The sequence below is a fragment of the Asterias rubens genome, chromosome 6, assembly GCF_902459465.1.
Source record: "Asterias rubens chromosome 6, eAstRub1.3, whole genome shotgun sequence".
Taxonomy (NCBI): domain Eukaryota; kingdom Metazoa; phylum Echinodermata; class Asteroidea; order Forcipulatida; family Asteriidae; genus Asterias; species Asterias rubens.
Window position 1 is genome coordinate 13599190 of NC_047067.1, and position 27627 is coordinate 13626816.

Genomic DNA, 27627 nt, shown 5'->3' on the forward strand with positions numbered 1-27627 from the left:
ATTATTAAGACCCATCATGCTTGCCATGAGTGTCAGTCACTTTCCGAAAGAAGGTTTATGTTTGTCAAATATTGTCAAATTACGCACACACAAACATTAGTGCCCCAACCCAGGTTTCCATCGCCCTTCCATCCACGCACTGCTATATTATGTGTTTGCTATTGAGATACGCCTATACTGCCACCAATCGTTTTCTGGAATATACTTGGTATCACTTCGTCGTATGTCGCTTTATCGCTTTGATGTTGAAAAAGGACTGAGACTCTATGAATATATCAACGCATCATTTTGAGATATGCTGGACACAATACTATATGTACTATGGGTTTGGGTAAATTCGTCGGTATATATTACCCAAACCAAACAGTGCACCCCCATAGCTCAAAACGGCTGAAGCAACGGAAGAGAACATTAATGAGTGCACAAACTAAATGACTTTTTACTTTGTTCCTTCTTGTTCACAGACAGTAATTTTGTCCTTGGAAATGCTCAAGTTCCTAATACTTATCCTATCGTATACTGTTCTGATGGATTCTGCGAGCTTACCGGTTTCTCTCGAGCGGAGGTTATGCAGAAGAGCTGTGCCTGCAAATTCCTCTTCGGGAAAGACACTACACAGGAAAAGATTGATGAGATTCAAAATGTCCTGGAGAATAAAGTGGAGTACAAGACGGAGGCCATCTTCCAGAAGAAAGACGGTGAGTATGTAATAAATTAGGGTTCGAATCCATTATCTTGCAACCGCCGGCTAAAAAGTCTGACCTGGACTACTTATCAAGTAGTAAACCACAAGGGAAACTAACTGGGTAATAATATTGGATATGAGACATTGCATGGTGAAGTATCAATATAAATGCGGTTTGCGATAACTGCTTGCCTTGTAGATTATGTTTTGTTGAGTGTCTTTCTTTAACTGGGTAATGTTTTCAATCATTTTGGGTCGAGCAAAGAACAGTTGGACTGGAGGTGGGTTTGAAACTGGAATGTGGGTTTGAAACTGCGAACTCTGGGTTACTGTGCCGGCGCTCGTCCAACTGAGCTATCTGGCCCTAAAGTTGACGGCCTCCCTATTTTGTCAGTATGTTTGTACGGGATTGCCACTGTCAGAAGCATTCTATAGATAACTACCGTAACAACCAGGGGTCACACCCCATGATACAACCTGGGAATCAGCAGCAGAAGGAAATAATCCGCAATAAACAGGTAAACAATAAAACTAAAAAGATCACTCCCCAACCCCAATCCTCCCAGCCAAGATAGAATTGCATACACCTAGGTTTATTCACGAGCAAAGCATAAAGGGTTCGGTTCTTGGTTATATTATTGATACTCAAAGTTAGTTTTTCGCGTTTGTGTTTCTTTCCACAGCGTCGCCATTTTGGTGCCTTTTGGACATCGTTCCAATCAAGAATGAGAAAGCCGAAGTTGTTTTATTTCTTGCATCACACAAAGACATCACGAAGTCAAAAACAATGAATTCCGTTAACGGGCACACAGGTAAGTTCAGTCTCACACTTTTAAATAAACTCCCTGGTCAGAAATGACCCGGAATTTTGGGTCACAGAAGAGCCCACCCATATCCGCCGTGGCGGTTTCAGTCTTCCGCCGTGTTCAGTTTTCCGGTTGACGTAGCCGGACAATTCAGCACGTTGTTCGAACGGTTTTAGCTTTCCGGCGTGTTCAGTTTTCCGGGTGACGTAGCCAGACAAAAATACCGCCGCGAGTACCCTGGCGACTTATACTGTAGTGCTCTCAGTGACCCCAAATTGTTTCTATTACGATTCTTTTCTGTTTAGTCACATTCTTTTGCCCTATTTTTACACGTATTCATGCGCACACCTGTAAGCAGGTTACACTGCTTGTGCAACTGGTTAAATACAGGATAGCTTGCTTGGTCTTCACACCAAATTCTCTCATATGATCCACGCGTTCGCCGCTCGTTGTACTCGTGGACGCCGCCCGTGACAGCTACCGGAGAGTAACACGGGTGACTCAATACGGCACTAAAAATTGACTACTTTCGCTTGCTGTGCGCAGGCATCGCATGACATCATGTGACCGTATTTGGTCATTTGGAAAACTGAACACGGCGGAAAGTTGAAACCGCCACACCGGGTTGCCGTGACCAGAAATATGTGCCAAACTGTGACCAGGGGTGGATTTCACAAAGAGTTAAGACTAGTCTCATTTGAGTTAGGACAGGTTACTCGTCCTAACTTGGGACTTGTCTTAAGTTTTATTTACTCCAAACAGGACTTTGTAAAATCGACCCCTGAATATCTGTAAGACTGACGCCAAATCTGATTTAAAATCCTATTTTTAAACAATTTTCCGGGTCACCCTGACCCAGAAACGAGTCACGCCCCTAAGGACCCTACATCCGGATCAATTCTGACCAGGGAGTTTTCAGAGTGTTTTCCTTATATACAAATTCACTGTTCTTATCGCGCTGTCTCCTGTTTCTTGATATACAACACAAAATCTCTGCACAGAGAACTGGCAGCATTTTCACATTCAATATTATGCAGCAAATGGACTGGCGTGCGACCAGCAAAAGAAATTGACATGCAAATACTCATTGACCGCTAAGATCTCACAACTAGTCGGTGGGTTGGCGACAAAACACAATTGAATATAACTGATTAATTACAGATTACAAAATTGGTCTCCAGCAGAGAGGGACACGCGAATATTCATCCTCTTTTTTCAATATCAATTTCAAACAGCCCTTATGAGACTGATAGGGGAGAGGGGGAAAACGAGGAAAAAATCAAGAAAAAACATGTTTACCTAACAGAATAAAATTATATCTGCTTTGCATTAGTGTCGCCATGGAGATTCAACGAAACTTACATCGTTGTTAGTTTGCCTTCACAACTCAAAGAGACGGTACAATCTTCTTCGTTACCAAGTACACAAATATAATATGATGGTTATTAAATGAACACAACCGGAAGGAAACAACAAATTATTGGGCCAACTTCCAAAAAAAACCGGCAACGACCTACAATGTTTGTTCTTGATACGTGTCATATGTAACCTTGCATTACAAGCCAAATTCGATTGGACTCAAACTCAATCAAACGAAAACAGCATATTTTTAGGAATAATTTTTTCTTAGTTTGAAACCTGTACAAACTTTACATCAAAAAATCGTTAACGGCCTGACGTTTCGACCCCTATAGCATAGTCTTTGTCAAAGGCTAAAAAAGACCACTTTACAACAAGTATATAATTTGTCCAGATTAAAAAACGTTCATTTTCTGATGACAAGTCAAACTTAAACATAGTCCATACTGGGCCCAATTTCATAGAGCTGCTTAAGCACAACATTTTGCTTAAGCAAACAAATCCTTGCTTTGTAAAATCAGATTACCGGCCAAGACTCAACTTAATTGTTATCACAAGCAATGTATTATGGCATGACATTTTGGCCAGTAACATGTGTAAAACAAGCGAGCTATTTTCGTGCTTAAGCAAATTTTTTGGTTAAGCAGCTCTATGAAATTGGCCCCAGGTTGAGATATTTTACCCCTGTGATATCCAAAGCGCAAAACCATAGTCTTGCAGTAAATCCAACAAGATTCTATTTGCATCTGCAACAATGTTTTGAATCAAAACAAGGAAGCACCGAAACAAATGGGTCATTTCGTGACATACTGAGGGTTTTTTGGTGTGAGGAGAATTTAACGCCTACACATGATGTGTTATGTTTCTTAACACCTGTTCCACTCTGAACAGAACATGTTCCTTTGCAGAACTCGCTATTATCAAAACAGAATTGTACTCAATAAATGTTTTAAGACCGGTCATTTCCTCGCGAAGTCGGATTGGAAATGCAGGAATATAGAGGTGTTAAGAAAAAGTCTTATAATTTATTCATGCGGGATAAAGAAGCTCAACGGTTTACTTTGCTACGCGGAGAACACTTCCTGGCTAAAAAGTTTTAAAAAAAATTAACTGCGACAGTTCTTCGATAGAAACAAAAGTGACACCGTTTCAAGATAATGAATAGTATAGGAAGCTTACCTTAAATATTACTAGCTGGGGTGCTGTAGTTTTTGATAATATCGTCTTTAGAGACGAAAATTTGTTTCGTGACTAGTTTTACTCATTTCTCAAAAACGACAGCACCTCATCAAGTTATATTGTAAGGGAAGCTTTCTACCATAATTGTTGTCAAACTGTGTGAGTCATCTAAATCTGTGGGCATTGTGATGTGTGTACTACAAAACGTATACCCATACCCTTTACGCGGTTTATTAAGGAGTGTTTACCTGATAATAAAAGAAGTCCATGCAACTTGAAACACTATGTAGACGTACACACGTCCACAGAGTGTTTTTACAGAGCTGAAGAATGCGGGGTTTTTCTTTAGGTGTATACAGAACAACGGAATGTCATCAGGGAAATGCAACACTGAGCTGTGTAAGCATGCACACTAATCAACCAAGGTTTTTCTGATAAAACACAATCGGCAAAAGTATTTCACATTTCTACTGGGTCCCAGTTTTATTAATGAACGGCCTTCATCACTGATTTGCTTTTAATCCTGTAATTTGCAATAAGCACGATACTGGTCACACACAAAATCCTTGGAAACCATTCTCGTTTCAGTCACAATAAAGCTTCCTCTTTTAGCATCCGTGTGTGCTTGAAGGCATTGACACTATAACTACTCAAAATAATTGTTAGATAGTTTTTGGGGTTTTTTAAGATTGAGAAACGGCCCCCTCTGAAATAATGTTGTTTTTGAGAAAGCGGTACTTTCTCACTCAAATATTAAAAGGACATTAGGCCTGGAGCCTTTGATTGGCGCACATACACATTTGTGAAAAAAGGGTGTAACTTCTTTCATTATTCTCTTGAAACTTCGATGACCATCAGCCCATTTTTTACAGATTTGTAATTGTATGCATATGTTGGGATACACAATGGATTTTGACAATTACCAAAGGTATCCAGTACCTTTAAAATAAAATTGGGCCATACAGCTCTGAGTGGATAAAGTTGAGTAGATGATCTGATCAAGAGGAATATGTGAGCAAAGTCGCTGATGAAGCAACTATGAATACACAACCCTGGAGAAATTCAAATAGAATCCATTACATGAAAATGATAATTAAGCTGCAACCTTCGGAGTGTTCGTGGAATTTCAGTCAATTTTAATTTGATTGTCAGAAACTTCAACACCTGAGGATCAATATGAACTACGCGAAATGTAAATCTCCGTTTCCATTATATTATAAAAATTAAGCGCACTGCTAAATGACAGATAATCAAGTTACATGAGGAAACTGTAGATTGACTTCTCTAGAGGAAATTCATTTCAGAAAAACAAGTTGAACAACTGAAAAATATGCTGCAGAATGTAAAGCTTGAGATAGTTTTGCACGATTCGATTCCCTTCTCGGTTTCGGACGCATAGTAATCGTTGCTCCATCTTTGACCACATTAATAATTAACCCACTTTTAAAAATATGTTTCAGTGATAATAGTATGAAGTATGACGTACTGAGGTCACTTCAAACTGTATACGTTCATCACTTAGCACTTAAAGCAACACGTTAATAAGTTTGGTTCAAATTTACAACATGCTTCTGAAAGCAGTGATTTAATGTTTTACATAAAACAGGCACAGCAGAAAAGGATCTCCCTTTTCGGCCTCAATCCTTTCAGTGGCTATACCTTACTGTTAACTCATTGAATGATGTTGTTGATGAACCCCAGCGAAGAAACCAGATCTAGGTACCTTTCTAATTACTGAACCGGTAATTTAAGTGTAAGTGAAAGTAGAGATGGGGAAGAAAACGAAGAAGAAAGGAGGCAGAAAGAGAAATAAGAAGGTATAATGAATTACATTCGGGAGAAGCAATAAAGGTAAATGCTTCCCACTTGGAAAATTGGAGTTCCATTGATGTCAACCATCCTTTGAAATATAACACTATTCACTTTATAGGACGAGTTAATCCCTTTTCCCTTATCGTTGGCCATTTTGTTTTCAGGTGATGAAGAAGAAGATGACGATGAGAATGATTCCGATGGATATGAAACGAATGATAACTACCTCAGTGATCTCCCTACAAACTACAACTATGCCAGAAGACGGAGTAGGGCAGTCTTGTATCACTTATCGGGTCATCTTAAGGACCAAGAGAAGAAGAAAAGGAGGAAACTCAAACTTAACAGCGTGAGCGATGTCTGAATGTAATACTCTTCATAAAAACTGACCAAAGAATGCATCCACATTATACTCAAAAAGGTCACAAACACAAAGGCATACCTGCCGAAAAGACACACCAAGCACAACAAGTGTTTGTTTTAAAGGAACACGTTGCCTTGGATTGGTCGAGTTGGTCTTTAAAAAGCGTTTGTAACAATTTTTTATAAATTGCATATGGGTAGAAAGATGTTGTAAAAGTAGGATACAATGATCCACACAAACATGCCTCGAAATTGCACGGTTTTCCTTTTACCTCGTCGACTAACACGGTCGGCCATTTATGGGAGTCAAATTTTTAATTTGACTCCCATAAATGGCCGACCGTGTTGGTTTGCAAAGTAAACCATGTGCATTTTATAACAAACGGTTACACACGTTTTTCAAAGACCAACTCGACCGATCCAAGGCAACGTGGTCCTTTAAGTAATGGGGGAACAACTAACAATCAGATTGTTATATGCGGCCCATACAGTCTGGATATAAGGACAAACGAATTCAGTGAAGCGAACATATCAGGTAGTTTTAAGTTGAACTGTCTATAATGTTTGGCTGGTCATATTAATCTTAAGACCCCTTTTCTGTTCTTGAGCTCGAAAAATGAGACTTTTAGAGATACCGACTCCAAGCAAACGAGATAACTATCGGGTTCTGCATCTAATGTGTAAAAGAAAATGTACTGAAAAAGCCTTGCTAATAACATGACTTTAATTGTGGTACAAATTTTTATTCGATTTACTGTTAATTTTACTAATATTGCTTTGATGCTTCTTGAATTAAAAGCAGAGCCTATTAGCCGGGCCAAAGAGAGCAGTTCTTCCCGAGTACAAAGTGGCTGCAATGAAGAAGTCCAGGTTTATCATCCTTCACTACAGCACCTTTAAATCTATCTGGGATTGGTTGGTGTTGGTGGCTACATTGTATATTGCCATAGTTGTACCGTATAACGTAGCAGTTGGTCCGGAAAAGCACACAGTTACAACGGTACTAGACATCATGGTAGAAGTACTCTTTCTAACCGGTGAGTTGCAATACAGAAAGTTGATTTATTCATTTTATTGTTCGTGAGGCCAAGTATTATAGCCAAGAACCCCAATGAGAGAAGGAAAGGGAGGCATTTTCAGATGTGGGAAGGAAAACCCCAGAGAAATGTTCCAGATAAAATTTGTGCCATCAGACAGGGACTGAAAACACAATCCACATAGTGACCCGGGATTCGAACCGGGGTCCTAGAGGTGGAAGGCGAGAAAAGATACAATGCCAGACCCAATTGCCCTAAAGTTTGAAGATTTGTAAAATATAAATAATAATTATATACTTTCACACATGGTTCTCACCCTCCCCAACCCTACCCTGCGCCCGTCAGTAATTTCCAGTCTGTCTTAGACATTGGGTGCGTTCGTTTAGCTTCCCTGGGTCGACCCCGATGTGTGGCGGTTTTTTTTTCAGGACGAACGTGGGTAATTATCTGCACACGTTTGTCCTGAAAAAAAAAAAACCGCCACACACCGGGGTCGACCCAGGCAAGCTAAACGAACGCACCCATTGTGAATCTACACACCCTACACACCACAAGACAGTTTGGCGGGTTAAGAAAACACCTTGTGCATATCAATCATTGCCAACCACGCCTGAATGTCATATCATTAACTACTATTTTGGAAGTACATTCTTACGAAACAAAAACCACAGGCTTCTGTTTGATGCATTGGTGTCGCTTTTCCCTCTCTTGAAAGAAAATGCAATGTGACAGTTTTGTGATACCTTATCCTTTACAAGACATGTAAATTACGCCTTTTTGCAATACAAGACACTTGGTAGGCTAAACTGTTGTTTCTTTTTGTTATGGCAGATAATATTTGTGATACCTTATACCTTAACAGCACATCTAAATTACATTTTATACTGTTGTTATTTTTGTTTTTGACAGATATTGGTATTAATTTCACAACGACATTTGTCAGCAAGACAGGTGTGGTAGTCTATGAGAGAAGAGCGATAGCCATTCATTACGCTAAGACGTGGTTCTTCATAGACATATTGGCGGCTGTGCCCTTCGACTTCATTGTTACAGTTTCAAATATAAACACGGTAAGACCAGTAGGTGACACATGTACATTGCGGGTAGCGATATTATAAAGCTCAAACATAATTAGACAGGATGATAATTGAGGTCCCTTGGGTTGGGCTCTGTTTTTATCCTTGATGTTCCTAGAGTTTAAAAATATCCAAGGGGAGTCCCTGTTCGTTTTTAAAAGTGGCCTTCCCTTCCCCATGGGTATTACTCGACCCGTTTGGCGATCGTTATATGCATTCGTTTGGCAAATAAGGGGCCGTCATTGAGGTTTTCTACATCTGTTAACCTGGATGAAATAATAGAAATGAAGAGCCTCCTTGACATTCGATGGGTAAACTAAGGGAAAAGAACAGTAAAGGACCGATGTAGTGGCTTATAGGGTAGTCGTTACATTGTTTAAAGGTATTTGTCTCGGCTAACATCTTTGTATCTCCTCTTGCAATTACAGTTGTATGTTTTTAGATGTTTGTATTACTATTGTAAATTTTCTTCAACAGCCAATGCATCGACCAAAACGCACCACTTGATCTGTTTTCCTACAACACAAAACAATTAACCCTGTTCGTCCGGGTCATTACTTTAGGTGTGCGGAAAATATAGTCAGAGAATTAGCCGTTTCAAACTGCTTACCAACCAAAAAGACCTAAGTGTAAATGCCCAAAATAGTTATTAGCCTGACGTTTCGACCCTAGCAGAGTCTGTCTTAATGGGCAACACAACAAACATGAACAGGTTACTTAAGTGTATTCATTAACACATTTTTCTCCTCCCGCCCAGGTTTCTACAATTCAACTTCTAAAACTAGCGAGGTTGCTACGGTTGCTGCGCCTTTTACAGAAGATTGAGCGATATTCACAGTACAGTGCCATTACATTAACATTCCTGATGCTTGCTTTCGCCTTATTGGCTCATTGGTTGGGCTGCGTCTGGTACGGGATTGGTATGACAGAGAGGGAGAATCCGAACACTTGGAATTTAGGTAAGGGGGTGTGGAATGGAGAGGAGGAGGATTGACAAAGTCAATTTGTTTATTCATTTATGTCATTGATTTCAAATGAAATATTGCCTACCATCACAAGGCAAGACGACCATTTCAAGGTGAGGGATACACTTATCTGATTTGGTCTGACGACCCAAATCAACCGTCATCAGGGGCACGTTGCCACCTACTCCTGGGGCTGAAACAGGGTTACCCCCTTCACAGTCCGTATAAGGTTGTTGGCCTGGGTTTTATCCACTAGGGTCCAGACTTGCAGAGCAGAGTGTATTACCTTCCCATCTTTTTACGAAGCAATTATGGTTGGGTGCATAGCTCAAGGGCACATGAGGTCCCAACCGCTTTGAGTTTTTCTTCGAATACTTTTGTTTAACTTTATAACGATGACTATATTTATTACCTAATTTGGGGGAAAGTAACATTTAGACATGAAAAATGTTAACTTTTGAGCAGTTTTAACAAATCAACAAAAAAAACATGAGAATAAGACCTGTACTTCGTTTCCAATTATTTGAAAACCATTAAGAATGATGGCCGGTTGACGTTCATAATATCATTAAATCTGTAATATTATGGTCGCACAAACCGGTCGTAATTGGCAAAGTTTCTAAAACAAATATCTATCCTTGTCCCCAGTTTCGATTTTGTTGTCAAATCAGATTTTTGTGTGTTTGCTTACCTGCACCTAGGATGGATAAATAACCTCGGGGAAGATCTACACAGACCGCTCGAGAAGAACAACTCGAGGAGTGGTCCAAGAAATGAGAGTAAATACATCACGTCGTTATACTTCACACTAAGCAGCCTTACAAGTGTCGGATTTGGAAACGTCTCCGCAAACACAGACGTCGAGAAAATCTTCACTATCATTGTTATGCTCATAGGTGGTAGGTTATTTATCTGGATGTTTTCTAGATAACTTCAACAAGGGGAAATGTATTGTCTTGTTTGTTTGCATTGTTTCATTTGTTGTTATAACACCAAGAACATTATTGGCTAAGATATTTGTACTTTGAGATTAACACACATAAATTGTTCACGCTATTGAAAGGAGTTGCAATCTAAATTCTTAATTGGTTATCACGAGTATTATATTATTAACTCAAGAAAAATACATTTGGTCTCTCATCTTGTGTGATGAGAAAGCATCCCTTATTTATTATTCGTCACATATAGCTCGTTCCTTATAAAATATTGGGTGATGGAGGTTGTATATAGTGCAAGAAACAAGTCATCGGCTTGGGGCAGGAAGGACTTTGACAAGACATACACACCCATCCCTTCTGATCTGAGCCGAGTGGTTTTTTATGGGTCTTATGTTATCCTTTCTGCTCTGACCGACTGGGCTTATACGGGTTTTTTTCTGATCTGGGCCGGCTTTAGTAGATCTATGGGCATAGATTATTAGAGCTTGATTATTACTGTCTTTTCAGCCCTTTGTCATGCGGCAGTTTTTGGCAACGTGACGGCCATTGTACAGAGAATGTACTCCAGAAGAGCACTGTATCACCTCAAGCTCAGAGACCTCAAAGATTTTGTAACGTCACACCACATACCTGCTAATCTCAAGACGAGGATGAATGAGTACTTCAATACATCTTGGTCAAACAATATGGGCATTGATACAATGGAGGTAAGCCTAGAGTAAACATTTTTATGAATTGCTTTTGATTTGTTTGCATCTCATTGTCAATTAGTACCAGTAGGTTGGTGCCAGCCAAGCTTACATACTTCCTCTTGGACCATGCCAGTTGAAGCTATCAAGCTGTCTGCTGGGTCATCCGCATTCTGCTTGAAAATTTATAAAGCCAGCAGAGCCATCATAATGTCAGTTGAGAAGTCATAGTGCCAATTGAGCATCCAAGTGGTAGTTGATCACTCATATTGACCGACAAGCAGCCAGGGTGCCAGTGGGCCCGCCATCACGGTACCAGTGGATCAGTCCCAATGATGGTTAAGCCGTTGTTTTGCCAGTTAAGCATCCAATGTAACAGTGAAGCCTCCACAATGCCAGTTGGTACCAGATTGCCTGTTATAGTTGAGCTGTCATAGTGCCAGTGGAGCCATTCAGTGCCAGCAATCACAGTGTCAGTTGAGTTATCATTGCCAGATGTGCGGTCACGGCGTCAGTTGAGCCATATGGTGATAGTTACGCCATCAAAAGTTAAATTGCCCTTAAAGTGCAAGTGGAGACTTCATAATGCCAGAGCTGACCAAGTCCCAGTTGCTTATCTACAGTGTAAGCTGAGCCATCAGAGTTTAATTGGGCCATTGTTATGGCAGTTGAGCCATCATAGTGCTAGACTGCCAGTGGAGCCATCATAGTGCCAGTGGAGCCATCATAGTGCCAGTGGAGCCATCAAAGTGCCACTTGAGCTATCAGAGTGCCATTAGAGACATCATAGTGCCAGTTTAGCTACCATAGTGCCAGTGGAGCCATCGTAGTGCAAGTTGAACCATCATAGTGCCAGTTGAGCAATCATAGTGCCAGTTAAATCATCATAGTGCCAGTGGAGCCATCATAGTGCCAGTGGAGCCATCATAGTGCCAGTGGAGCCATCAAAGTGCCACTTGAGCTATCAGAGTGCCATTAGAGACATCACAGTGCCAGTTTAGCTACCATAGTGCCAGTGGAGCCATCGTAGTGCAAGTTGAACCATCATAGTGCCAGTTGAACCATCATAGTGCCAGTTGAGCCATTATAGTGCCAGTTGAACCATCATAGTACCAGTTGAGCCATCATAGTGCCAGTTGAGCCATAATAGTGCCAGTTGAACCATCATAGTGCCAGTTGAACCATCATAGTGCCAGTTGAGCCATCATAGTACCAGTTGAGCCATCATAGTGCCAGTTGAGCCATAATAGTGCCAGTTGAACCATCATAGTGCCAGTGGAGCCATCGTAGTGCCAGTGGAGCCATCATAGTGTCAGTTGAGCCATCATAGTGCCAGTTGAACCATCATAGTGCCAGTGGAGCCATCGTAGTGCCAGTGGAGCCATCATAGTGTCAGTGCCAGTTGAGCCATCATAGTACCAGTTGAACCATCATAGTGCCAGTGGAGCCATCGTAGTGCCAGCGGGCCATCATAGTGTCAGTTGAGCCATCATAGTGCCATTTGTGCTATCAGAGTGCCAGTTGAGCCATCATAGCGCCAGTTGTGCCATCATAGTGCCAGTTGAGCCATCATAGTGTCAGTTAAGCGTCATAGTGCCAGTTGAGCCATCATAGTAACGGATGAGCCGTCAACGTTCCAGAGGAGCCGTCATAGTGCCATTGGACCGTCACAGTACAAGTTGAGTCGTCAGTGCCTTCATAATTCCATAGTTGTCCCAGTGACAGCTTCTTATTTCAGTGAAAGCTGAGCCCTCAGAGTGTAATTGAGCCATTATAATGTCAGTTGAGCCATCCGGTTGAACCGTCAAAATTCCAGTGGAGTCGTCATAGTGCATTTGAACCGACAAGTGCCAGTTAAGTCGTCAGTGCCAGTTGAGCCATTATAGTGCCACTTGAGCCGGCACAGAGCCAGTTTAGCCATCATAGTGCCAGTTTAGCCATCATATTCAATTGAATTAAATTCAAAAATGGTTTATTAAAAAATGTATCGCAGTGCAAATTTGATGAGCCACCATGGCCGACTGTTGTACATATTGATCCGGCATAGGGGGCCAAATGAGCTGATAAGTAATTGATGCTAGTTGGGCCATTTTATCGCTACATGAGCCAGTTGAGCCGTCGTCGTCGAGCAGTCACAATAACAGATGAGCACTCAAAATGTCAATTGTTCCTCAAAGTTAGTTCAACAAAACTTTAAATTGTGTTGTATATTGGCTTTTTATTTTATAATTGTCATCTCTCTGAGTTTATGAGTATAGCTTACTAACTTTAAGACTATTATACCTTTTTTCTTAGATGTTACATAGATTTCCTGAGGAGTTACGAGCAGATGTCACAATGCATCTACACAAAGAGTTCTTACAATTGCCAATATTTGGCGAAGCTAGCCAAGGATGCCTCAGGTGAGTAACTTAAACTCAATTACAAAACAAAACACCCCACAACACAAAGTCCATTAAGGATTCTATTTTTGGTATATCATAAAAAAAAACTGTTGTTATATAATTCAACAAGATATGAACCTGTTACAGAAATAAGTGAAGCTGTTAAGAGTCAGTTCAGGTAAATATTTGACATAGTGGCTCACTGTCAATTTTTTTTTTTTTTTTTAATACTTTGTGGGTGGAAGGGCCCTGGGGTGCAAGTAAATAAAATTGCATTTTCAAATCAAGATATAGCCCGTTGCCATGGTTACAGCTCATTTTGGTATTTTTTGCCATTTTAGGTCGGTTTGAGGGTCTGAAAAGCTGGTTTGTATCTCATATTTACAACTCCAGCCCACCAAATGCAAAATTATTTCAACAAAACTTTTATACAACTACAAAGTATCATCCTTTGCCTTCCTTGAGAAAAAAAATATTGCTTTAAATATCAGCCTTGTGCTATTTTTGCATCATGCAATACAGTATGTTTTTAGAACTTGCAAAATCGACATTTTTACCCTATTTTTGGACCTCAAAATATCAACTTGCAAGGGGTCTCAGAAAATGTTCTTTTCGGTCGTGATTAGGGCTAACATTGGTCTTTTCATATCTGGTGAGAAAAACTGGGGCAATTGTATCCTGTTGTGACAGTACTGCCTCAAAACTAGACTTTTTCCCCCAAAACGTGAAAAATGCCTTTTTAAGGGTCTTTTCACAATACGGTTTAAAAAAAAAAACATTTTTCTTGTACTTTGTGGATGGTAGGGACCTGGGGTCCAAATATAAAAAAAATACATTTCAAATCATAATACAACACGTTGCCATGGTAACAGCTCATTTGAGTTTAGGCCATTTAAGGCTGATTTGGGGGTCTGAAAAACTGTTTTTTGTTAATATTTATAACTCCACCCCACCAAAAAGCAAAAATATTTCATTAAACCGATTATATATCTGTACAAAGTATCATCCTTGGTTTTACTTTAGACAACAAATTATTGCTATAAAGGTTCACACTTGTGCCACTGAACTGTGCATTGGGGTATGTTTTTAGAACTTGCAAAATCAACATTTGTACCATATTTTTGCCCCCAAAAAATCTTTTTTTGGGGGGGGTCTCAAAATATTTTCCTTTCGGTTTTGATTAGGGCCAAATTGGTCTATTTATTTCTGGTAAGAAAATTTTTGCCAAGTGTATCCACTCGACCGATCAAAGGCAACGTGTTCCTTTAAGTTGTAAATACTTGCACCCGCTCAACATAAATAAGTAAGATGCAATTGCAGTGACAAAAGTTTATTCAGGCTAGTTTGATTAATTTTTCCATTCACTGTCTTACTAATTCATAGTTGTTATATACGTCTCTGAGAACGATCAACAAAAAAACATTGTCAAACATCACCTGCTGAATTGTTTGTCAAGTAAAAAATAAACCAACTGTTGATATTGTTTGCAACAGTGCAGTTCAAATGAACCCCACCATGGGGGAACTGCTAAGGCCAAAGCAGGTGAATGGCCATTTAGATACTTTGGATACAGTATTTGCTCACTTTTAGAGCCTCTTTGTTCTGATGGGAATGAAAATGTTTAGTTTGGTAGCGGGCAGGGGACCAAGGAGACTGTACATGTAGGTATATAAGGCCATGTGTAGACAATTTGTAAAGAATGCTCATCGCACTACTTCTATTCTTGCAATGGGAATCATCCTGTACAACTAGGTAAAGTAGTCATGACAAACAAGAACTTTCAGTGGCAGATACTGGTTATGGCTTATGTTTAAATCACAACTTTGTATTCGTTACTTAAGGAGCATGGAAAGCATGCTCATCTTTGTGTTTTATCAATTCAAACTAAGGGATAACTTCAAAATGCATTTTTCTTGTTTTTGGAAAAATTAACATGTTTGAGGCAGAAGTGTCACAAAAGGATACAATAAACCCAAGTGTTTCTCCCCAGCAGACATGAAAACTACAATTTAAGCCCAATCACAACCGAAGGGAAAATATTCTGAGAACCAACAAAAATTGAGACAGCACAAACTTTCTTACTATACATGATGTGCAAGGGGAATTTAAAAAAATAGACTTGCAAAAAAAAGGTGCTGTTCACTTGTTGTCCAAGTTTTTTTTACCAGAAATAAAAAGATAGATGTTGGCCCTAATCAAAACTGAAAGGAAAATATTTATTCTGGGACCCCTGAACAATTTTTAAGGGCAAACAATATGGTAAAGATGTTGATTTTGCAAGTTCGAAAAACATACTCTTATGCACGTTCTAAAAATAGGACAAGGGTGACAATTATAGCAATAATTCTTTTGTCTCAAGTAATGCCAAGATGATACTTTGTAGTGATGTAAAAGGTTTTATAAAATATTTTGTTATTTGGTGGGGTGATGTTGTAAATATTAACTAAAAAACAGTTTTTCACACCCTTAAAACGGCCTAAACGGCCTAAACACAAATGACCTGTTACAATGGCAACGTGTTATATTATGATTTGAAATGTAAAAAAAAAAAATTATTTGGACTCCAAGTCCCTACCATCCACAAAGTATAAGAAAAATATGCCCTTTTTTTTACCGTTTACACATATGTCAGTAGTATGTGAAAAGACCCTTAAAAAGGAATTGTTCACGTTTTGGTGAAAAAAGTCTAGTTTTGAGGCAGTACTGTCACAACAGGACACAATTGCCCAAGTTTTTCTCACCATAGTTGCTGGCAGTGTAAGCACTTTATGTAATCCACCATATACATGAACTGACAAATCCGTAGAAGCTTCAGATCGATCGGCCATATGGGTCACGAGAAAATAGTGAAAAACCGATTACACATTTTGCATGACATTGATGCAAACAACAAAATTAACAAAACGCTCACTGAGCGATAAACTCCAAACGCAAAGTTAAATTATTTATTTCTCATCAAATATGAGATTTCAGACAGAAATATTTCAAGGGATGTTTTCAACCATCATCGTCATTAGACCGTGTAAGTTTTATGTAAATATGTGATCTTCACGATTTTGTTTTCTTACCAATTCTGTAACGTTCCTTTAAACAAGAAGGATACCATTCTATACACAAAAAAGACAAGAGTTTCCAACAAGATTTAAAACGAAAACAATGTGTTTTCACTAAGGCAGTAGTTCCCTCCTTTTCAAACAAAACTGAACCCGCCTTCGTATTAGAGAGAACAAGTCTGACCTAGTTAATTAATGGAAACGCTGTTTTACACAATTACCAGATACATACCAGTCATACCAGTATGCGTGATAAATAATAACAATAATATAAATAATAAACAAATAAATAAATAAATATTGTAGAGAAAATTAATTTTAAAAATGTGTGTTAGCACTGTATACTCAGTACTTTCCCGAGTCTTGTGAAAAAAATATCACAGGCATGTTCCTCGGGTGGGATTCGAACCCGGGACCACTGTAGTTCAAGAGCAGTGTCGTGTCAACTAGGCTACCGAGGTAGCCCGGTAGCTGGAGGCAGTTCGAATCCTATGTTTTGGCAGCGAGTAAGACAAAATAAACAAATAAAGAAATTTAAGAATGCAAATTTAATCTGGTGAAAAAATATAAAAGGTTACGCTCCGGAAGTGTCAGGCATTCAGGCGCCGGTTCAGTTAATGGCACACACTGGCCCCTCCCCTTTGCCATATAGAACCCTTCAGGATTTGCATCCGACCCAGAGCACATCCCCCCCCGCCTCGAACCCTAGCCACCACGAGGGCCCTGTCCCTTTAGGGGAGAAAACAAGGCAGATCCCAATCACACTGTCCCATCAGGGGCAGCAAAAAGCCTTGAATCTATATTAGAGACAGACGGTATTCGAACCCGGACCGGATGATCCGAGTTGCTGAGACAGTCCCAGCACCTTACGCACTGCGCTATTGTGTTGGTGCTTAAAAGCTGGTGTTTTCATGGTCATAATCAATAGACCGACTGCGCTCCGTGCCTCACGTGACTAGTGGGTAAATGTAAACAAACACGGTGTACTGCATACAAGCGTGCGTTAAGAAGACATTTATTACTGTTGCAATTTTGATTCAATTCTCAAAATCACTGGGGAGTATTTCGGAGTTTGTAACATGAGACCTTACCGGTGGCTGAACAATGCCAGTAATGGGTAAAACCAACAGTCCACTAACTAGGAAATTCCACGAGAATTTTCACACGATGTCATGTGTTTGTGCACGGAAAGTGTGGTTTCATTGCCCTCGTTGCAATGATTTTGCTGCCAATATTGTCAATAAAAACCTCCTGAAGAAGCTGCACATTCACTTTATTTTCACCCTCAAGTTATTTTAAATTGGAAGGGGTAGCTAGAGTCGGACGCCTTAAAATCTGCGGTCTCCATTGGTCCAGCCCGACTTCACGCCCTGCACAGCGCAAAATCCACGGCGCGTGAGCTCGCTCTAACCTCAGTAATTTACGTAATCTAACAATACTCTCAAAAGAACCCGTTTTGTAGAAGAATACTTGAAATATCAAACAGCAAAAGTGATTTAAATCAACAGCACAACATTCAACTTAATATTAGGGCTTCGTGTTTAGTTAAAAGTGTTATTTGTCGAAAATACAGCCGATTATGGCCCTTCGGCGCGAGTTTTCCCATATCTTTACTGTGCAGCTTTGTTTTTCTATACCCACTATAGGTCACGTGATAACATGTAAACATTGATCGCACAATCGTTCTATTCCACAAAAACTTACTTGACAATGGTGAGGACACTTTGGTGCTTTTGGAGTCTTGTTGAGTACCACAATGGGTTGTTGGAACACTGATGGTACTTTTGTAATTTTTTTACAAAACACAAATGCTGAAGGGCGCAAGTGCATTACGGCATTATATTTTTGTACGTGAGGGCATGGCAAAGGAAAATTTTTTGAGACCCCTGGCAAGTTGATATTTTGGGGTCCAAAAATAGGGTAAATATGTCGATTTTGCAAATTCTTAAAACATACTGTAAAGCATGATGCAAAAATAGCACAAGGGTGGTATTTAAAGCAATAATTTTTTTATCTCAAGGAAGGCGAGGATGATACTTTGGGTGATATAAAAGTTTTTTTGAAAACAAATTTCATTTTGGTGGGGTGGAGTTGTAAATAATGAGCTAAAAACCAGTTTTTCAGACCCCAAAATCGGCCTAAAATGGCCAAAAAACAAAATGAGCTGTAACCATGGCAACGGGCTATATATATATAATTGAAAATGCAATTTTATTTAGTTGCACCCAAAGGCCCTTCCACCCACAAAGTATTTAAAAAAATCATTTTTTGACCGTGAGCAACTATGTCAACTTTTTACCTGAACTGATTCTTAATATTTACTTGGATTGTACTTTTTTGGGGTAACTGATGTCTTTCATACTTTCTTTACATCCAGGTCATTGTCTCTTAGAGTCAAGACGGGCTTCTGCGCACCAGGGGAATACATCTTACATCAGGGAGACTCCTTAATATCTTTATATTTCCTTCTTAATGGCTCTATGGAGATATTGAGACAAGGCATGGTTGTAGCTATTTTAGGTAGGTATATTAGGTAAACTGGTGATGCCTTATTACCAGATTGTGTCATTAATACATTTATGAACGGATACAATCATGGACTGAATTCAAAGAGTTCAATTTAGAAAGTTTAAATGTTACAGTGTGTCTTATCCTTCAGCGCTGACAACAATACAGTAGTGCACCAATCAGTACCGGTTATGAAATACAAACATGGTCTTGAAACTTTACACTCTATGTACAATATTTGAAAGAGTGAATACAATTCAAACATGTCATTTACTTTTCATTGTTTTGTTTTCAGGTAAAGGGGATTTGTTTGGGTGTGATCTTTATGACACTGAGACCTGCATACAAAGCAGCGGGGATGTCCATGCCTTGACGTACTGTGATTTGATGCTAGTGTCAAGGTATACCTATTTTTTCATCTTGTATATTTTTCTGTACTGCTTTACAAAAAATTATTATTTTGTATCCCCTTATCAAATACTCATGATAAGTTTTCCTATGTTTATTTCAGGCATGAACTTCAAGAAGTGCTGCATAATTATCCAGAGTACATGTCAAAGTTCAAAGATGAGATTTCAAGGGATCTTACATTTAATTTGAGAGAAGGTGCTGATCAAGATGTAAGTTTACTTGACACTGACAGGAGATTCTCAACTAATATCTAGTGTTTATTTTATGAACCACTAAAGGCACAACAATTGCAAATGTTGTGTTACAAAACTGATAAACACAAGAGCCAGCGAGTGTGATAAACACAAGAGCCAGCGAGTGTGAGCAGCCATAGACAAACATAACAAACCAACGTGTACCTGAGAACGTAACGGACTTGAGACACTATGTGGACGAACGCACATATATGCACAGTGTGTGTATTTGTTCGGTACCCCATCGAGACCGAGGACAAAACTAACAGAGGGGGGAAAGGGTCTTCAAATGGAAACTCTTAACAGAGTGATCCTTAAGAAATTGTATGTACAAAGTCTTTGTGAATATGTTACGTATGGACAAAAGAATTATAAAGAGAAGTCTCAACTTGCATATTTGAGGATGTGTGTTTTTACACCAATGTTGAAGAATTCCCTTTACTCTGTAAGTGCACAGAAGAAAGGAAATGTCAAAAGTGTACCAAACACAGAGCTGTGTGGGCAGCTAAAGACGGGTGCTCCTTAAGCATAAGAAGTTGTGTGTGCAAAGTCTATGTGAATATGTTACGTACATGGACAAAAGAATTACCAGTAGAAGTCTCAACTTGCATACTTAAGGATGTGTGTTTTTTCACCAATGTTGAAAAAAAAAAAATCTGAAAGTGCACAGAAGAAAGACATGTCCACAAAGTTTAGTAACAAAGCGCTGTGTTGGCAAAGAGGGTCAAACTTCACTCAAATGTGGAGGGATGAAACAAAATACATCTTGGTCCATCAATTATACTGTACTGTATTACCGTGCAGCATAACGAAGCCCTGATTTGAAAATTAACAAGTAATGTTACCTTACCTTCTTTAACTTGTCCCAACAGCCAGATCCTTTTGCTGCAGGTTTCGAGAGTAACCGGCCGTCTCGCCTGACATCCATCTCAGAGTTGCAAGACGAAGAGGAAGACGAGGCTGCAGCTGCGGAGAAAGCCAAAGACGTTGAGAATAGGAGTGTAGGGACAGAGACTATTGAGATGATGGCACTTGATAGGAGTAAACATATGCTGTTGGATGTCAGTAGCTCTGTTGGGAGTGGTGTACCACCCGACCTCAGCCCAAGGTACTTCATGACATCCATGTCTTAATTGAACATCTATAGTAAAAGCTTAGGCTATCAAACGAAATGTAGACTAACAAGCTACTAGTTACAGCCATTTTGAAGCTTTGAGAAATGTAATAGTGTAGACCTTTTTTCATTTCAAAGCCAACGTTTTTGCCAACGGAGGGTGAATAACTATTGGAAAACATAACTGCCACACAACTGTTTAAAAAATAGTGTTGAATGTGTTGAAAACAAAACAACTAATCATGGGATAACCTTTGTTTCATTGAAAGTTTGCAAAACAAACTTTGAATTTTGTCAGATTATCTGTTAAAGACACTGGACATTATTGGTAATTGTCAAAAACCAGTCTTTTACCTTGGTGTATCTCAACATAATTATGCATAAAACAACAAACCTGTGAAATTTTGAGCTAAATTGGTCGTCGAAGTTGCGAGATAATAATGAAAGAAAAAACACCCTTGTCACACCAAGTTGTGTGCTATCAGATGCTTTATTTCGAGACCTCAAAATCTAATTCGGAGTTCTCGAAATCAAATTCGTTGAAAATTACTCCTTTCTCGAAAACTACGTGGGAGCCGTTTCTCACAATGTTGTATACTATCAACAGCTCTCCTTCACTCGTTACCAAGTAAGGTTTTCTGCTTATTTTTTTATATAATTATTTTGAGTAATTACCAATAGTGTCCACTGCTTTTAACACAATTGAATGTTTTCGGCAGTCCATGCTAACCAGCGTGGTTTGTTTTCAACAATAGAAAGGTCTATAGTAAAAGCTTTGGCTGTCGACTAAAGTAAATTATATAACACCCAAGCAGATCCTTGCCATTTGATTGGAGGATTGTCCGTCACGTGATAGCAAATAAAAGTACCATTGCACGCTGAGTCACTCACCGTGCTTTTTCGTTCCATCCGAAAAGTACCATTGCACGCTGGCAGCGTGCAATGGTACTTTTCGGATGGAACGAAAAAGCTGAGTAAAAACATCACTGCGTGCGCGTGTCTTTGGTAACGCAGCAGGTGTTACTGCAAGAAGGCATAGTAAAATTACTAGCATTCGGCTTCTACAGTAGTCTTGGTGCAAGACGTCCCTGTTTTGTATTTCCACAAATTTCCGCCGCCCATAGAGGGCGCTATCACTCCACCAACCGCTATCACCCACGAACCGCTATCACAGGCCGCCCATAGAGGGCGCTATCACTCCACCAACCGCTATCACCCACGAACCGCTATCATATTTGTGGAAATACAAAACAGGGACGTCTTGCACCAAGACTACTTCTACAGTTGAAATTGTTTGTTTTGAAAGTTGTATCTTTCAATCAAAATTACAAAGTTCTACTTGGATGTTATATAAAACAAATAATGAATGTTTTTCATTCGTACAATGGTGCGAATATGTTCATTCGTTGAAAGCTGGAATGTTCCATTCAACTCGGCTCCGCCTCGTTGAATAGAACATTCCATCTTTCAACTCATGAACATAATATTCGCACCATTGCACTCATAAACATTCATTATGTGTATACTAACAAATATCTAGTAACAGCCATTCCGATAAGTTGGACACTTTACAGTAAGGGTGACAACTTTACAGTTTATTGGCGGACACTAAAGATACGTACCACAAGTTTGAGAAAAATACAGCTTAAGTTACCATTATAATGACTGATTGGCATCCTTATAGGGTAATTAACTTTAGCCATACATGTATTTATATTATTTATTGTATAGATGGTGCTTATTGGAAATCCCGAATCACGGGCCCTATCTGGAGGTGGGTCCCACAGGTTTGAGAAAAGTACAGCCTAACGTCTATGTAATAATAACTGTATTTTTAAAGCGTCAAACTGTCAAGATAAAAGAAATGAACCACTTTCACATATGTGTGTTTTTCACCACCTCTAGGATTGTAGATGGTGTTGAAGACAGCTCTAACCAATACAAGGCAAACCGGTTCGACTTCCCCGGCCCTTGCCACCAACAAGCCTCCAGGCATCACAGTCTCACCTCGGCACCGAGACAAAGATTAATCAATCATTACAACTCAGGAATGAGGCAGAGTTTCACATCACCTCAGTTAGCACGCGGTATCAATTGTAAGTATTTACTGTGGACATAAAAACCAACAAACTAATTTTCGAGACACTGCTCTACAGTTGCAAAGGTCGTGGGTTCGAATCTAGAATTCCACCCGAGTAATATGCCTGTATTTCTTCACAGAGCTCGAGAAAGTACTATATAATTATATATACAGTGCTAACACACATCGGTGTATATGGGTAAAGGCAAAATTAACATGCTGTATCCCCGAGGCAAATTTCCATTCATTAAATTCAGTTATTTTGTAGGCTATTTTGAAAGAGCCTTATGACGAGATAGTAAAAATAAATTATTAAATATTAAAGAATGTAGAAATCCACAACTTGTACCTCGTAATATGGGCGCGGTCGTCCATTAGGAACAGAAAAGAGCCAAAGTAGGGGGACACATTGTCATGAAAGTATCATAAACATATTTTTATTTCACTCTAGCACGGGCAACTTTTTGTTTCTCCTTAAGACGAGTATTTTCAGAACCAACACTCTGTGGCTACCCGCAAGGCTTGAAACATTACTTATTTTTGCCACAGGTTCAATAAGTTATTCCCAGAATTTTACACTGTTATAAGAACGTGTTTTCTGTTCTTTCTTTTTAGTTTCCAGGTCTAGATCAGTGTCTTCGGAGTCAATATGCACGGATGATCTTAAACATGAAATAGAATACACTAGAAATAGTGTAGAGAGGCTGGACAGACAGGTTAGGCAAAATGATGATTTCATTTCATTTATTAATTCTTGTTCTGGACTCTCAGAAAAGCGTAATTAATCACTATACTTGCCAAGAGGCTCGTGGAAAGAAGACAAAGAAAAACTCCTTTTGGTTTATAATATTGATAAAGAAATATGAAGTAACTACTGTTTTAGATGTAGGAAGTTTAAACCCAGAGAAATATTCAAAGGAAACACATCGCACTCAGGTAGGGACTCAAAAGCCATCCACATAGTGCCCCGGCGTGACTCGAACCGGCGGGACTCGAACCGGCGGGACTCGAACCGGGGTCCCAGCAGAGGTGGAAGGCGATGAAAGATACAACTAAGCCAACTCGACTGCCAATGACATTTTATTCTATGTTAGAGATATATACCAGAGAAGCTTAGCCAAAAATAGAACACAGTTGACTTCATGTTTTTGATCTCTTCCTGCAGGTATCTAATCTTAGCAAGGATGTATCCAGCCTCAGTCAAGATCTCAAAGCGGTGGTGCGGCTCCTGCAAGTGATTTCACCTGCAAACACTGTCTCCCCAAACCCCAGCGGGGTCAATGGGCCAAACTCCAGCCCAACACTCAGCCACACAGGGCGGCTCTCACCTAGACTACCTGCCCCCAAAACGGCCCCAAAGGAGACCCGTTTTGAAGACATTGTCCATGTCCAACGTAGAGATGGCGTTCTTGAGACTAGTCTTGGTAGTGGGATACTTGAGACAAGCTTAAGCGGTGGCCTTCCAAGTACTATTCAATGTGAGGAGAAGCTCCCTTCTTGCTCTTCATCGTTACAGTCTCTAACAGGAGCGACATTAAAGCACGAAGGCCCAATGCGGGAAACGAACATTATCTTATTCCAGGACACGGAGCCAACGGATCAAGTTCAAGACACCAAACGAGACTTGTTCGACTTCGACTCCGAGGGAGGTACAGATTTGTGACGAAGGAAGGAGACTGTGATATAACTTCCAAAGTGTATAATCTTTTTAAAGAATTCGGGTTTAAAACCCAGAGCACTACCAAAATATCCAAAGCATTTATACTTGCCTTTGAAATACTAAAAATCGAAATTGTGAGGTTGAATAAATATTCATAGTATACCCAAACGGATGGTGATGTGACACGCACTGCAACAACAAATAGCAAGCACTTTAGTTTAGGAATTGTATACCCCATTTTCACACTACAGTTGTGTCTTACTTATTTGAATCCGTGTACTTTCATTGGCCCCTTAAATTATTCACGCGTCCACGCTTCAGAAACATTTAGACTGCTTTTATACGCCCTTTCATGCTTCTTGCCCGCCCCGTCCCCTCTTCCCCCCTGTTCGCCCCTTTCCTGAACTGTCGAGTTCCCTCTCCACTATGTTACCCACCCTTGCGTATACAGTGAGATTGAAAAATATGAGATATTGAAAAACATGAACGCTAGAAACATAAATCAAATGGATCATAGACATTTGGTAATTAAAAAAATTTAAAAAGTTACTTCCGTAATTGATTATTCCCATCGTTTTGATTGATTGTTATAATCAATATTAAAACAATATTGATATTTCCACGCCTTCCTCTACACAATGACATCTTTCAAAATGTCATTGTTCTGTACAGCCCTCTTGAAACTTCAGATCGTCTTCAGAGCATTTCTTCAAATTGTTGGTGTGTTCTTTTCACATTCACTGTTTATTGAGTGCTATCATTTCTTGTTTGACAACAATCTTGTTGACACATGCTGGTCGTGTTCGACGTAAAGATACTGGACTTCAACTAACCAAAATGTTTTTTTTTAAACCCCATACAATCTCCTTCAGGACGTTTTTTCCCAATGTTTTTCACATTCTAATCACTAAGGTGTTGGGGTGTTTGATTATTTATGATGTGTTATTTATTTTTGTAAAAAAAATATTATTTCTTTTCAAGGCTTGACTACAATATTCTACTTTAATTGGCTTCGCCAAGGGATAACCCTTACTTCGTATAACTTTTTAAATTCCTACTGAATTTCAAACTAAAAGAAATTTGTATAGCTCCATCCCTGCAACCACCATTGTGTTACTTTTAAGAATATGGCCCTTTTCGACTCCTCGGCTTCGGCTACAGATTCGGCCGATGCAGGCCCGCGGTTGATTTGACAATATTGCGCGTGTTGTGTGTGGGCGCTCACATGGCTTCAAACGAGAGGCAAGAGTCTGAAGCCGAATCCAAAGCCGAAGCCACGATTTCGAAAAGGGCCCCTGTTACTATCAAATCTTCTTTTCCATTTAATCACTATGTACTGATGAGAATCTCACACGTGCTTAGAATCTTTCAAATTGAAATCTTTTTGTATCAGATTTGTCTTATTTATTAATGACTATCTGTGTATTCATTATAATTAAAAACATATAGAGGCATGATTTTAAATACCCCGTGAATGAACCGTTGCAAAAATAAGTTTTTTCATTGACATTCTGGAGATAAGGGAAAGACTTTTGACAAGCGGTGTCTTGGAATAATGAACACTTTTGTTTGTTCGAGGGTTACTTTTTCTCTCTTGTCGACATTAGTGTCATTCTTTCGTTTTCCTTCTCCATAATGATTCGCTTCGAAATATGGTACATTAATAACAACTTCACTCGATCAGGGTGGCCAAAACGCAACAATAAATTCATTTGTATAAATTTTTATGGGCGTAGCAGTTTGTAACTTGATGAGCTATTGTTTGAAACTGTTTTTTTTTTACCTTTTCACATTTTTCTATTCTGCCTTTCCATTTTTAAGGTAAAATTGGCCATAAACATGCATCAGATATTTGTGTTTGCTTTGCGTTTAAGGATTTTTGAGAGAAAAAAAAGGGATTTGGTAAACATAAAAATAGACTCCCTTATCTATTTAAAACTGTACCCGGGTAGTAAGGTCAATTTTAAGAATTTTTCAAAATAGATAATTTAACGGACTGCTGTTCACAGAGCGACGAATCAACAGCTTTGTATTTGTCTGTGTTTTGCATAATTATTGATGATGTAACTCACTCTGTAAAATGTATCAAAGGTTGAACATTCCAAAACTCAGTGTGTGCTGTATATTTACCTTAATTATAAGGGGCTGCGAATGCAAATATTTCATTAAGAAAACGCAGTTACTTATGGGGTTATTTAATAATCTGATCAAATTATTGTATAATTAGTATAATGTTAGTGCGTCATAGCAGTTCTTTACTAAAAGTTAAGCGATTTCTTCTTCGATTCCAAAATTTGATTTCTCAACAAATAAAATCTTCGAGCGGCCATACTCGGCTTGTCGTGAAGTCTATTTTTGCGGGATTGCACTTTTTTTGGATTCCCTATAAGACGCATTTGTTTGGCGCGATGCAGACGAAGCCGTAACCGATTGCTCGTGTTCTAAATAGACTGGTGCCTTTCAAATCGTACCTTTTTTTCATGCAGTATCGGAACTTTTGCACCAAAAATAGTATGGAAACTATAGTACCAGTTCATTTGGGAAATTTCATTCTGTATAATGTTAACTGTCTTACCTAAAAGTCAAATTATTCTTATTATAGGACACTCACTTTGTATAAATATTGCAAACGCGGATCGTTTTTGCTAAAAATGGGGTAATTTAATATTCAAATCGAAGTAGTTGTAGGTTTTGAAAGTAACTGTTGTATGCATGAAATGGCCAAATCAGGATCAATCTACATGGACCCAATTCACATGACGACATCACACATGAATCGTGTTTGCGCCATTTTTGTAATCCTGGGAATAATGGTTTAATGTCGACATTTCACACAATCATACAATAAATCATTATAACATTCATAACGAAAAAAAAATTGTTTTAAAGTTCACAGAATTACAAATAACTTACAGGGTTTACAGAAGGTAATGGTGAAAGACTTCTCTTGAAATATTACTCCATGAAATGCTTTACTTTTTGAGAAACCATTAAAACAATATCAATTCTCGATATCGAGAATTACGGATTTGTTTTAAACACATGTCATGACACGGCGAAACGTGCGGAAACAAGGGTGGGTTTTCCCGTTATTTCCCGACTCCGATGACCGATTGAGCCTAAATTTTCACAGGTTTGTTATTTTATATAGTAGTTGTGATACACGAAGTGTGGGCCTTAGATGATACTGTTTACCGAAAGTGTCCAATGTCTTTAAGGATAATTAACACGATGAGGGAAGTACAGAGTTAGTCTTGACAAATTGCAGATAATAA

The 27627-nt window shown here is 39.2% G+C and overlaps 1 protein-coding gene across 2 annotated transcripts; it reads left to right on the top strand.

Annotated features, from left to right (window-relative positions):
- The first annotated feature begins 470 nt into the window (after positions 1 to 470).
- Positions 471 to 27286, top strand: LOC117291568 (potassium voltage-gated channel subfamily H member 8-like). Of its 2 annotated transcripts, none has more exons than XM_033773372.1 (16): positions 471 to 698; positions 1369 to 1497; positions 6006 to 6190; positions 7004 to 7241; positions 8151 to 8311; positions 9075 to 9276; positions 9984 to 10181; positions 10728 to 10927; positions 13205 to 13311; positions 18724 to 18866; positions 19150 to 19255; positions 19366 to 19474; positions 20371 to 20606; positions 22518 to 22708; positions 23308 to 23408; positions 23858 to 27286. In XM_033773372.1, the coding sequence occupies exons 1-16, from the start codon at positions 569 to 571 to the stop codon at positions 24353 to 24355; spliced, it is 2934 nt and encodes a 977-aa protein (XP_033629263.1). In that variant the 5' UTR covers positions 471 to 568; the 3' UTR covers positions 24356 to 27286. The 2 variants fall into 2 exon arrangements, with proteins under 2 accessions (XP_033629263.1, XP_033629264.1); XM_033773373.1 differs by having other exon boundaries at positions 7007 to 7241.
- Positions 27287 to 27627: the final 341 nt, after the last annotated feature.